Genomic DNA, 14,405 nt, shown 5'->3' with positions numbered 1-14,405 from the left:
ATATAAAGAGAAAAATATTCCAATCTTTTTCCACAATAAACTTGAATCACTGGACCAATTTACATCACGCTGTTTTTTTTTTCAAAATATTGTGTTCCTTGCCCTCACAGAAAGGTTTAAAACTACTGAAATTCCTGATTTCTCTGCTAGAAAAAAGTTATGAACATTTTTGGTGAGTAGCTCAAAAAGTATACTTTTTGTCATAACTGTTTTATACCAATCTTTTGTCTCTTTCTGAAAAATATGAAAAAAATATTACTGATTCCACTATTGTATTAACTATCATTGTATGATATTGTATTCACAAAAAATATAATAACACTTGGAGGCTATGAGTAAAGTAGGTCAACATAATTTTTTTAGGAAAAAATAAATTATATTCGTGTTTAACCTTGTCAGAAACCCTTAGATACCATTTTTCAACGGAATCAAAAATTAATAATTTTATAAATTGATTAATTTGTAATTTTTTTCCCTCTTGATGTCCATTGTTCATATAATCTTTGATAAATCCTACCTTACTACAACCATTAGAAAGCTGAATGTCTGCTCTTTTAACCCACATTAACATCATTCAGATTTTATTCCCTTATAAGGACACTTCTTCTCTTAGGCACTATAATGCTTTGATACTATAACCCTTAGGTACTATAATGCTATGATACAATAACCCTTAGATACTATTATGCAATGAAATCAAAAATTAGAAATGTTTCAACTTGATTTATTTGGTGTCCATTGTTCATATAATCATTGATGAGAAGATGATTGGGGGTGCATCAAAATGAAACAAATAGGTTGGTGTAACCATTTAGATTAATCTGTCCATTAATCTAAATTATGTCAAATAAATGACATTCAAAAATGTTCTGGTATGCTTGAGTATGTGGGGCCAGAAGGTATGGAGTTTTTATATAATTTCACATGGCAATATAGTTACATAAATGTATGGTGGTGAAGAATGATCAAATTTGTTAAAGATATGTATGCATGTATTTTTCAATAAAGATGAATCTGGTGTTGGATACTGAAAGCCTCTTAAGTTAACTACAATAAGCTAATAAATAGATATGGATGAATGATACTTTCTTTTACTAATGCACCTGAATATATAACCGTTATTTTATTAAAATATTTACAAATTAATTTTATGTATCTTTTAAATATTATATTGGGACTGTTATTAGCACACATATCCTGATATATTCATGTTGTATTCAACTCACTAAAAATAGTGGTTTGATTTATTTTTTAAATTTAACTTAATCATTTTTATTAGATCTATTTATTGACTAGGAATACATTAAAGTATATTAATTTGACAAGAATGGGTCCATTAAAGAACTTAGATAGGAATTTGGAATAGCATGCACATGTTTATTATTTTTGAATTAATATCACTGTGGCTATTACAATGCAGATGCATTTTTTCAACATTTTAAGTTGCAAGGTTAAACTGAGAGTGAAGAGTGTAGCGTTAAATTTGGTCTTGCATGTTTGAATTAAAAGGCATAGAGAGATTTAGGGTTTGGCGAAGAGAAGTATGTATAGGATGTGGAAATATGTTAGCAATCATTTTTATTGGTATTAGGCATCCCCTCTCTTCTCCCTTTTGCTCTTGTTGATTAGTTCTTATAATGATAATTATCATTATTATTATTATTATTTGTGCCTATGTTTGGGCTAGAGTTTCCAGCCTTCTTTAGGGCTGTTAGCTTGAAAATCAAAAGCATAATGCCTTTTCAAGCTAACAGCCCTGAAGAAGGCTAGAAACTCTAGCTGAAACGTTGACACAATTAAATAAGTTACACCAACTTATTTGTGTTTCATTTTGACCGCACCTCCAACCATCTTCTCGTACGTCATCCACGGTCAACTATCTCTCATAATTATAATTATTGATTACTCATTTGCATTTTATCCAATTTCTCCGTTATTATAATTTTATAAAGCATGTCTGCTCTTTTAACCCGCGTTTACATCATTTAGATCTAATGCCCTCATAAGGGCGAAATATTTGTTTTAAATGAATAAAAACTATTCAAACATTTTATTTTATACTTTCAGTTCTAATTTGTTTAGTTGGATCTGGTTTGTGCTGAACCCGACAATGCTTCGCTATTGCTAGATTTGGGGATGTATAAAGATTAATTGAAGCAACTGAAAGATGAGGTTTGTACCAACTATCTTAAGGAAAAAGTTGTCAGAGGGGGGGAGGATTGCGGTCGTGAGAGAAGAATACTAAGAAGTACCATTTTTCAGTGTTCTTTTCTCCTGGACGCCTCCCTCCTTTCCCATGACCATATTTCCTTCATATTAATCAATGATCAGCTTCGTTTCACAAATTTTAAAAAAAATTTCACAAATAATAAATAAACACTACAGGTAACCTGAAAATACCAAAGGTAGTAAAAGGTAATACCCTATGCGATTTATTCCTTTTTCACATAATAAAGCATTCACTAATTAATTGTTTTTTCTGTTTTAGAGTGATCGGAAAAAAAACCGATCAGCTATAAACACTTTAGCATGCAACCAGATTTTATATCTTCCTCTTCAACAAACCGGTTAATCTGGGTAGGAAAAATAACCGGTTATTTTCTTATCCTTAGGCGGGAAAGTTTTGAAGATAATGGAATAGGAGTTTCGTCATTGTGTACATATCAATGGTTGGTTTATTTGTTTTTAAAAGTTAATTGATAATTTCACACTCAATGAGACATGGCTAATCCTGAAAGTAATTTAAAGAGCGTTAGACCTAATGTTGTTTCTCATGAAAGTGAAACATTCAATACAAAATCAAAAGAAGTAAGTTAATATTTGCATTGTAGAAGTTAGATTTGTATTTGATTATTGTATTTATTCGTTTATTTTTATTCTGTAATTTTCTAATTTGGTTAATGCCAGTTCTTCTCAAGCTCCAATTATCTTAAATTTGGATCATTTTCATTATTTTTATGTTTAAACTATTTGGTTCTGTAATTTAAGTTGTTTAAGTATTGCCAGGTATTGATTCTGTGAATATTTTTTATTTCAGAAAAATACTGAGAATGAAAATGTTGATGAAATGCAGTATATTGACCACTTAAAAAAAATATTAACAACAGGTGTGAAGAAAGATGATAGAACTGGTGTTGGCACATTATCCATTTTCGGTGCTCAAATGCGTTATTCTCTGAGAGATGGTTGTACCTATTTTTGATTTTAAAATAGGAAATAATAATATATATATTACTATAAAGCTTAAAACATTTAGGTTAAATATTACTCAACTCAAGTTTAATGCATTCATTTGTGTAATATGTTAAGTATTTGTCAGAATATGTTAGGTCTAAATATATTAGATTTACCATTAATACTTGCAGGATCATGTTGTGATTTTTATTATGTTATCTAGCTACTTTTGAATAATATATAAAATTTATATTATCAGCTCATTCATTACCTAGTATGTTATGGCACAATTTTTTGATTTTATTTTATTCCATGGCTGTTTCATGATGATAATATTACTTTTAATAGTTCTAAGTTTTATTGAATTATTAGATGGTGTGGGTTTCAGTCAGCCATTAAAATATCTGAGCCAATGTTTTGACTCATTTTTCGAGGCTAAGTTAGGAAGGTTCAACAAATTCTAAATTTTTTCAGCATACTCCTCTAAGTGAAGAAACTGCTTAAGTACATGCATTGAGCACTTCTCTACAAATTACTTTTTGAGATGGTCATTTGATATGGTTCCAGTTCAATGGAGTTATTGATAGGAACTCTCTGTTAATCATCGAGATAGACCTACTAATGGATGTCGTTCAAACAAATCATAGGAAATTTAATCATGTGATTTTCTCATCATTCCTTTAATATTAAAAAGAGATGATGAAAAAGAAACCAAATTTCCTTAGTTCAAATTATTTTTTGTTTTTATTTATTTATTTTTTATGAAAAGCAATTATATTGCTGATGAAGCTTCACACAGGATCACAAGCTTCACACTCTTTTCTTTCTAGTGAACTTCGCTTGACCAAAATTCTTTTTAATACTGGAATATCTAATTTTGTTTGTTTTAGATGGAAATTGACATTTTCATTATCTATAACTGCAGGGAACAGTGATATTTCACATCACAACCATAAAGGGGTTGTGGAAAAGGAACTAGCTTATGAATTTCTTGCATTCAATGTTTTCTATAATTATTCTGAACAACCTTGTAGTGCACAGAATAAATCACTGCAAAAACTCACTATTTGCTGGGATACCTGCATAACTGTAGGCATAGTTGCTATCCATTTTGCTAATGCGCTGTCAATGAAACCTCTCATCAAGCTTTGTTAAATGATCATATTGTACTACAACCCTGACCAAAATTTATCTGATCTTATAGTGGAAAAGTCCTTTGTCATAAACATTTCATGTTCCTTGAATGTCCATTAGATCCACTGAGCCATATTTCTGGTGAATCTGAAACCCTAGGCCAACATGCTGGGGTGATCAAAAGGAATTAAGTCGTGTGGTTAGATACTGTGAGAGGGGAAAATGTAATTATGTTATGTTTTTGAATTTATTATCATATTGGCTCTTATTAGGGGCAATAGTTTATTTCAAAAACAACTTAACTGATTCTTTTGTGTCTTATTCAATATGTTTGGAGCTAGACAGGTGATAAAGGTCATATCTTTGCAGCAAGATAAAGAGCAATTTTTTTTTTAGTTTTTATAAAAAATCCTCTAATTTATTTTAGGTTTATTACAGCATTCAGAGAACTTTAGTGTCCAAATATATTATTAAAATAATATGTTGCTAATGTTAGGTTTGAAATAAAAAAAAATACATTATCATTATTTTATTTTTTAATTATTGAAATAGTTGTTTTTAATAAATGGTTTGCTTATGGGTGCTTATTTCATTCATAATTTGATGTATGAAAAAAATAGTTTTTTCTCAGAAATACTTTGAGAGTTATTAGTAAAAATCTGAAAAAGCATATAGCACAAGCCGAAAATTAGTGCAAACTTCACTAAAATCTTTTTTACTTGCAAATGAAGTGATTAGAACAATATCCAGCTTTCTGAGAATTAATTAGCCTACATCCTTTCTTTTGGGCTAAATATCAAATTTTCATTAAATTATAATTCCATTTACTGAATCATAAGATATTAACATAATGGTGAAGCAATTTTACTACCTTTGAGCTGAACATATAAATAATAATTAAAACTATTATAATATTGCTAAAGTTTCAAAAATTACATGAATTTTTTAATGAGCCTTCAATTGTGACGGTCATAGTTGGGCAGTACTTTGAATGAAATATTGTTTTTAATTTTCATACACTAAGTGAATATTTTCTATTCAAAAATTCTGGTTTCATTTTTAGATGCGAGGCATGTACAGAAAATAAGAGTACATATTTAACTATACTAACGGTCATAGTTGGGCAGTACTTTGAATAAAATATTGTTTTTAATTTTCATACACTAAGTGAATATTTTCTATTAAAAAATTCCGGTTTCATTATTACATGTGAGGCATGTACAGAAAATAAGAGTACATATTTAACTATATTGGGTTGTCGTGCTGTGTTGAGGGATAGAGGGGGTTTTCTGAACACAACAAGCAGCAGAGACACATGGCAATACCAAAACTCGTCTCATAGAGTTGGTTTCCATAAAATATGTCAATAAGAAATACCACGAAGTGCACGCTGTCATAAGGTTCTTTCTCAAATTGAATCTGGTCACTAGCGCTTGTGGAGTTCCTTGTGCCATTTGAATTGGATATGAAGATTTTATGAGTTCCATTATGGCTGGTAAAGAAACCTGGGTTGCTCATTACACCACTGAGACAAAAAGACACAGACATCACTGTGGCAGTACACTGGTTCCTTATCTGCCAAAAAATTCAAAACCTCAATTTCGGCCAAACAAATTGTGGCATCCGTGTGTTAGGACAGAAAAGGAATATTTTGATCAATTTTTTGGGGGGGGAGGGGCAGGATATTGTGAGGCCTCACAAATGCATAAGAGAGTAATTTTAAACAGAGGGGAATGTTGACAAAGGGAGTGTGTTTGTTGCACAACACCCACCTGTACGCAGCCAACACCACCGAGGTGCTTTTGAAGTTGTTTGGTTGAGCTTTGAAATTTTCTCCTGTTGAACCTCTCTGTTTATTCTCCTGACTTGGTGCCTTCATAAAGACTCATATAGGTGACGGATAAGGAAATGAAATACTAGCTCTTATGAAGTGGACAAAGATAATGGCGGGACAGTTCTATAAGGACATCTTAAAGCTTGTACCATGACCCACAACCTGCATATAACAGGAAGGTGATCACACTGAAAAATAAGTAACATTTGTACTTACAATATACTGTAACTTTTTTTATATTCAAAAAATTGAGTACTCTAACTTTCTGGACATGCTTTGTACCTAGTATGTTTTGTTTTTTTTCATTCTAATTTGATAATTGATCTGTTCCTATTTTTTCCATTTAGATTATTTCTCTCTAACTTTACATACTTTTTAAAATATATATCATAGTGATCATGCTTACTAGATCAGCAACATTCCATATTTATCAGAAACCCTTTTACATTCAATAACCAATCCTCACCACTGAAATTAAAAATTCTGACTTTGAATGGAGTTAGGGTTTACATATAATTGTAGATAAATTAATTATGTAATGACCTCAGTTAACTGTCTTAATTAATTTCTAGGTATTCTTCCATTACTTACTACCAAGAGAGTTTATTGGCGTTCTGTACTTAAAGAATTACTTTGGTTTATCAGTGGATCAACAAATGCTAAAATTCTATCTGAGAATAACGTCCACATTTGGGATAAAAACAGTTCTAGAGAATTCTTGGACAGCTTGAACTTCACTGATAGAGAAGAAGGTATATATATATATATATATGTTCTTAGGGAATGAAAGAGTTGAGTGGCTACTCCAATTATAGTCTTATTTCTTTACTGTATGGTACTGTATTACCATTAATACTTAAATTATTTGTTTAATTAAACATGATTCTTCTTCTCTTTCTGTCTCTATTGTTCCTCTGTGCTCATATTAGCTTTAGACTACCTCTTTGTTTCAGCCATACTTTATTCATTTTGCCATTTACAATTTCTTGTTACTAATATTGTAAGTAATATGAAAATGATCTTCAAACATACCAATACATTTTATATTTTTCTTGGATAGCTTCGTGATCACTCCCCTCTTCTTATTCGTCCATATTTATCTGCTTCTGATTAGAATAGTCTTGGATCAGGACAATGTTATCCATGTAGATAGAAGTCTTAACTAATAAAATTATAAAATATATCTAGAAGCCTACATTTGACCTGAGTATTTTTTGTTTATACCTACTCTTATCTCTCTCATCTACCTTCAAAGCAAATATTGGGTCTTTGGCTGTCTACTTGTTTCATGTATGAATCATGATACTGCTTTAAATTCAAGCAAATTAATCATCCTTTTTTTTAATACTGATAGTGAAGACATTTTTTCTATTTAAATAACTCGATTAATATTCTTTTATTTGATTTCTTAATTCTTTTCCATTACTTTTATTTATATTTTCAGGTGACCTGGGCCCAATTTATGGCTTTCAATGGAGACATTTTGGTGCCAGATATGACAACATGCATTCTGATTACCAAGGCCAGGGTGTTGACCAGCTACAAAGTATCATTAAGATGATAAAAGAGAATCCAGATGATAGGAGGATGATATTATCTGCATGGAACCCTGTTGATATTCCTCAAATGGCTTTGCCTCCATGCCATTGCTTGGCACAGTTTTATGTTGCCAATGGAGAATTGTCCTGCCAACTGTACCAAAGATCAGCTGATATGGGATTAGGTGTTCCCTTTAATATTGCTAGTTATGCATTTTTAACTCACATGATTGCACACATTGTTAATTTAAAGGTTTGTTTTTACTTTTATTTCAAATCTCTTTATGTCTATCTGTCATAAGATCAACAGTATCAGCTAATTTTTATCTTCTTCAAAAAAATGAAATTATCAATTCCTCTGAATTATTTATGTGCGTTCACCCATAATTTTTCCTTTCTTGTTATGATTTTGAAAATCCTATTTTTAATCAAATAGTTATGCCCACAGAGTGGTCTCTTATAAATTTCATCAAGATTTGATGGCTTTTTTAAAATAGTAAAACAGGCATTTGCCTGAAAGTGTTACACTCGATAGGTAATTAATAAACATTATTACTTTTAAAAAACACTGGCGATTCAATAATAAATTTATTCTTAATCAAAAGAGTGGTCCATCCTTTATAAATTTCATAAATAATAAATTATTCTTTTGTTCAGATGGAATTTCTACTTAATTATGTAAAATTATATTTCTCTTTCACTAGATCTTGTGAACTGTTTTAAAGTTCATTTTTTAAAAAATATTTTTATAACATTAAATTTTACAGAAACTTGACTTATTGGAAAAAATGACGTTTTAACATTGATACAACATGGTTTGTGTTGAAGCTCTTGTAAAAATGACCTTGTCTTTTGAATAAGGTTCTCAAGAAAAGTAAACTAGCTCTGATATTAAAATGTATTTTAAAAAGATAACTATTGGTGAATCATACATATAAAAAAGACAAAATCATTTATTGATATAAAAACAGAATGAATGAATATTAAAAAACGAAAATAATAGGTCTTTATGATAGAACTAAAACAAGCTAATTTGACATATGAATATTAAAAATAATTAGATAATTATGACTATAGTGAAACATTTTCATGTAAATATATATTTCTTACTGATTAAGATATCGCTTCCAACTCAATTTTTATATTTGGTACTTTTAGGATCAATTTTTACCAATTTCAATTCACAAATTTCTAGATATTTTACACCATAATTGTTATTTTTATTTATTAAGGTATCTCCCCTTTCCATTTTCACTCAATGCAGCACAGTGAGTTCTATTGGTAGTGTCTTCTGTGTGAGTTAGAAGAAATGTATATGATTTTAAAGCATGATTTCATCTTTTTATATTTTAATTTTTTCTAAATTTATAAAGTGGTGTTAAAACATGGATTTCAGTGGACAAACCAACTGAAATCATCTCAGATCCCTTTCAAAAGCATTTCTTATAAATTTCCAAGTGATGGTAAAATGCAATTATGCTACCATGGCACAGTTTTTAACGACTCTATGATATTATTGACTTCTTTGGCTAAATCATTTGCTTTATGAAAAAGGGTTCTTGTTTTTCTTATGTAGCATTCCGAACATGATTAAAGGAGGAAGATCTCTAAAAGTGTTTTTTCTAAAATTCGCATGTTTTATGCACATTTTCGTTGTGTTTTTCTGTGAGCTGTTTGATCTGAATTCCTGAAGATAGTTTTGTTGATTTTATCTATTAAAAAGGATCTCTTTGAATGTTTCCAGCCACAAATTACTCTTAACTAATCCTACTTCCTTTTGTTAGAGGTTACTGAGTACTTCTCCAAGACCTTTGTTAAAATAATAGATGTTTCAAAGCTAGGTTGTGAGTCAGCTGCAATTGCTCCTCAAGCTCAGTAATTCTTGTGAAATCTGATTTTGGAAAATAATTCTATCTCCAGCAATTAAACTGTGAATTACAGATCTTGCCTTTATTAAAAACATAGAATTTATTAATAAAGCAATTGGTAAAAGAGAAGATAGATGTCTCAGAAGAAATAGAAAACAGAATCCAAATGGAATCGCAGGATGTCTTAAAAACAAATCCAGGTTCTAAAGACATGATATTGGTAACTGTAATCATTAAAGAAAAGGAGATGACAGCGAAAAGGTCAATTAACATTTTTGAAAGTCAGCAATAGGGCATGATATAATATTATTTCACATTTCAAAAGTTAAAATGCACAAGTTTCCAACTGCTTATAATGAGCACCTCAGCTTTTGAAATATATAAATTAAATTTGTTTGCATTCACATATTTGTTTAAAAATTATTACATATGTATATACATTTTTAGCATTTTAATTACATGAAAATCCTAGCCCTAATTAATGACTTTTAAATAATGTTTGATAAAAGTACTATGTCTTGGCATCTCGAAAGGATAAAAATTTACTTATTAATGCCACGAAGTTCTGAAAGATATTACTTTCTTTAAAATGAAATTAGTTAATAAAAAAAAAAATATATATATATAACCTTTCAGTGATAGTCAAATTTGCATTATTTTTCCATTATTTATTTTTATTTCTTATAAGAACAATTAATATGCACTGCTAATGGAAAATACTCTAACCATTAAAATTAAAATAGTTTAAAGACAAAGATTATTACCACTTATCAATGACTTAGTGGTTTCCTAAACAAATTTCCTGGCACTCTTTATTTGAGTGCTTATTATGTATCTGTCTAATTCCATAAACCTATGTGTCATGTACGAAGAAAATTTGGTACGGTGGGTGGGTAACTACATAATTGATTTATGTATTTATAATAGAAAGAAATTATAAAAATATATTAAATATAAATATATTAAAGCCACATTAATTTGAGGATTAATAAAATCTACCGTTACAACCCCAAGAAGGGTCTGTGGTTCAGTTCATTGTAAAGGAGTTTTGTTTCTGAACAATAATAATGCAAGGAGGATTGAAAAACCTGTACCACTACAATCCATAAAGGGTCAGGGGTTCAGTACTATGTAAGAAAGTACTATTCCTCAAAAATTGTAGTACAATGAGATAATGTGTTCATGATCATGCTCAAATACAAGTTTTTCTTCCCAATTATGAGTACCTACTTTATAGTTTGGGTGTGCCTCAGGATGGCTTCTGAAGCCACAGAGTCTACTCAGAACTACAGTAACAGAATAAATAATTATCTGCCATAGCCAGATTCAACCAAGTTAGTAACACAGGGCCTTGCTCTCTGGGCTACTCCACCCTCAAATTTGAGGATTAGATTTACTTTAATTTATCTCATGATTACCTGTAATTTACTTTTTTCTAACTTATTTTCTTTTTAATGTTTATAATTTGTAACTTTCTTTTGCAGGCTGGTGATTTTATTCATACTTTAGGAGACAGCCATATCTATTTGAATCATGTAAAAGCTTTGCAAGAACAAATAACTCGAGTACCTAAAGCCTTCCCTACCATTTCATTTAGAAGAAGGATCGATGATATTGATGATTTCAAATTTGAAGACATTATAGTGTCTAACTATGATCCTCATGCAAAGATAGATATGGAAATGGCAGTTTGATTCCAGAGCATGGCAACTATATTTATTCATTGTTTATGCACTTGCCATAAAATTTTTGTTTTAGGTATGTTAAGATGTTTTGTAATTATTTTTTCTTTTGCCAGTCCAGTGTGTTATTGATTAATATAGCTTCTAGAAATAAATATTTTACTTTACCATAATTCTTACATATATTGTAAGTTTATTGTATAATTAAGCTATGTTTGAAATAAGGTTTTTTTATTAAAATAAAATGTTTTTAATGAGATTATTGTATAATATGAAATTTATTCTGTAAATTTAAGTAGTAATTCATTAGAGGCATGAAAAGAGAATAAATGATTATAAATTAAATAAAATCTAGCCTTGATGTATTTGAACTGTAAGAATCAGGTATGATGAATATATAAATTAGCATTTATAGAGAACTTACATCAAGGTCATCTGCATTTCATTTTTATAATTTTCTTTACGTCATATTATAGTCTTAACCCACAGTAAAATGTTTTATAGCTTGCTTGTTAAGCTTTGATAATGGTCTGCAATCTGGATCAGAACTTTAATACCTAATAAATGATTTTTATTTTTTTTACTATTTTGAGTATTTTTCTGCTATCCACCCTCATCCTATAAGCTTTCAATTGAATCTCTTTTTTAATAATAAATATTGAAAACTAATTATAATAATTTTTATTAGTACAGGAAACTTTATAAATTACAGACTTTTAGATTAACACATATTTATATTATTTTCCGGCCAATAGCATTTCGGGCTTTATTACCAGTTTGATTATTCTGAGTTGCTTCAAATTGCCTTTTAAGTCAATTATTAAATTAACCATGTTATCTTTCTTATTATTTTTTTCCTATTTTCTTCAATAAGCTGGTATTATACCTTTATTTTCTATATTTAATTCTGTGTCTTAACAAAATTTTTAAATTGCACTCTGCATGGACTTATTCTCTAATCGAAAACTATTGTGTATATTTTGAAAGTATTTAGACTGAGTCATAATGAAATCTTATTTTCATTCAAGAAAAAGTTTTTGGTTTATAAATTTTTGAAACTTTAAATAATTTATAGTATTTGTATGGTTTCTAAAATTGTTAAGAAGTTACAGAGTTTTGTGTGATTTGTTCGGCGTATTGATTTATGCTTTTGTTATAATGATCATTGATTTTCATAAAATTCTTAATATAGAAAAGAACATTTTCATATTGTATTTTCATGTCTTTGTTTTACCATGGCTGCCTATTATGACCTAGAGCAGAGATCAATTGTGAAACAACTTTCAGTTTCAAATAAAAAATTATTGTCCTCACTTTATGCTTCACTTAAAAAAATAATACATCAATTTTTTCTCTTCTGATCCTAAATTTTCTATTTATGAAGCTCAAATTAAACTTTGATTCTAAAACTAGATTGAATTGAGTAGCTTTTGAAGACTTAACCACGAGTTTCAAAAGGATAAAAATTCAGCCATTAAGCAATTTTTTTTGTTTCCTCAAAATATTTCAAGTGGATTTTTCCACTCCCAATTCAAAAACTTTTTAGTTGTTTTAAAGAAATCTGTGAGTATTTGATTTATTCCACAAAGAAATGATTTGAATAAAATCATTTATTCTTGTTCAAATGAATTGTTCGAATGGACTACTGAACAAAAGACAAAAATTATATATGAATAGAAAATAAAGATTTATTCAAAAAAATTAAAAATTATTTCTGGTTTAAATTAGAAATAAATTATTGTTCACTAAATAATCCAAAAGATAAATATTCTTAATTATCAAGGAAGTTCTGCTGCCTTTCTCCCCTTGTACCAAGTTCAACCTAAAAATACATTGAAGATCTTAAATAAAATATCGGTTTGTATTATTGTTTCATGAAATCCAAGCCTGATTTTTTTTTTTTTTTTAATTAGCCTTAAAAAAGCTGGTGATTCCAAAAACTTCAATTCATAAAATATTCTAGAGTCCATGTTTTACTACTGAATGCCCCATTTATGAAACTTTAATGAATTCTCAACTGTTAACAACCACTCATACATGACATTTGTTGTATAGTCATATTAGATTTTTGAAGAAACTTTCTGTTTAATATTCTTTCAATATATATTCTTTGCAATATATTGTCAGCTAATGTCCTTAATTCAGACAGATTGTAATATTCGGTATATGAGAAATTCTTTTTTTTCTCAAAAAATAGTGAAATGAAAAATAATTTTACTGTGGAACAAAAGACCCCTCAGAATAAACTACATTGCTCAGGGTTCATGTATATTTGCCTAGATAAATTCCAAAGGGGTACTTATAAATTCTTTGTTAGTAGTTATTGTCATTGACATAAATATGCATTGTTTTAAGGAGGTATAGTATTTAAAAGAAAAAGTTGAGAAAGACTGAAGAAATAGAAATGGGTAAAGACATCCAAAAAGAAGTAGCTTGAGTGACAACGGATTTTCTGTTGGAAGTAGTTCTAAAATAGGATACATACAGATTGATAGGTTGAGATCTCGTATTCCAAGTTAGGAGCAAAACTTAGAGTGGGAATAAAAAGGCTTTTTTATATTCAAAGGACTTGACAAAGAAAGATACTTGACAAAAGAAAGATACCAAGGAAGTATTGCCATTAGAAAATTCAGTAAAACCACTTCAATGCCGTAGAGAAGCAAGAAGAGACATGGGAACACTTAGGAAACCTGAGGATTAATCGAAGAAACAATAAATAAATCTCTAGAGTGAATCTCAAACCCAGCAGATAAGCCCTTCTTATTGCATATAACAATATTTGCAGTTGAGAAAAGTGAGACAGGTATTCATACTAAGAAACTGCTTGGTATGTTAAAGAACGGAATCTTATAAATAGTTTAGTGATAGCAATGTATAGATATGATATGAAAAATATAGAAAAGGTGACTGAAATTCCTAACAGTATAGTTGAAATAAATGGATAGATTACTGAGATGTTTTAAGCCAAGGATGGTTAATGTAGTGTGGACTCAATCAATTCCCTTCTATACTTTTATGTTGATTACTTATCTCTCTTGATAGAAGTCCATTCTACTGAGACCAGTGGCAAAACTACTCTACTACACTTGCTAAGCCTAGTATAGCGCATACTTGTGAACATGTATGTATAATTTGCTTTTATATTGTCTGTTGAGACCATATAATGTCTGTCTAT

General features: G+C 29.4%; 1 protein-coding gene across 1 annotated transcript; it reads left to right on the top strand.

The window, feature by feature from the left end:
- Positions 1-2,515: 2,515 nt before the first annotated feature.
- On the top strand, positions 2,516-11,816 carry Ts (Thymidylate synthase). Its single transcript, XM_014415050.3, has 5 exons — positions 2,516-2,808; positions 3,038-3,185; positions 6,715-6,894; positions 7,587-7,933; positions 11,033-11,816. The coding sequence occupies exons 1-5, from the start codon at positions 2,722-2,724 to the stop codon at positions 11,240-11,242; spliced, it is 972 nt and encodes a 323-aa protein (XP_014270536.1). The 5' UTR covers positions 2,516-2,721; the 3' UTR covers positions 11,243-11,816.
- Positions 11,817-14,405: the final 2,589 nt, after the last annotated feature.

Source organism: Halyomorpha halys, unplaced genomic scaffold (assembly GCF_000696795.3).
Source record: "Halyomorpha halys isolate HHAL.00 unplaced genomic scaffold, Hhal_1.1 Scaffold91.1, whole genome shotgun sequence".
Lineage (NCBI taxonomy): Eukaryota > Metazoa > Arthropoda > Insecta > Hemiptera > Pentatomidae > Halyomorpha > Halyomorpha halys.
Note: the sequence above shows the minus strand (reverse complement) of the source record. Positions and strands in the feature narration are given on the sequence as shown.

Excerpts from the sequence above, each read along its gene's own strand:
- Ts (XM_014415050.3), top strand. The coding sequence starts at position 2,722 with ATGGCTAATCCTGAAAGTAATTTAAAGAGCGTTAGACCTAATGTTGTT. Across the intron at positions 2,809-3,037 it reads TCAATACAAAATCAAAAGAA|AAAAATACTGAGAATGAAAA; the intron begins GTAAGTTAATAT and ends TTTTTATTTCAG. Across the intron at positions 6,895-7,586 it reads CTTCACTGATAGAGAAGAAG|GTGACCTGGGCCCAATTTAT; the intron begins GTATATATATAT and ends TTATATTTTCAG.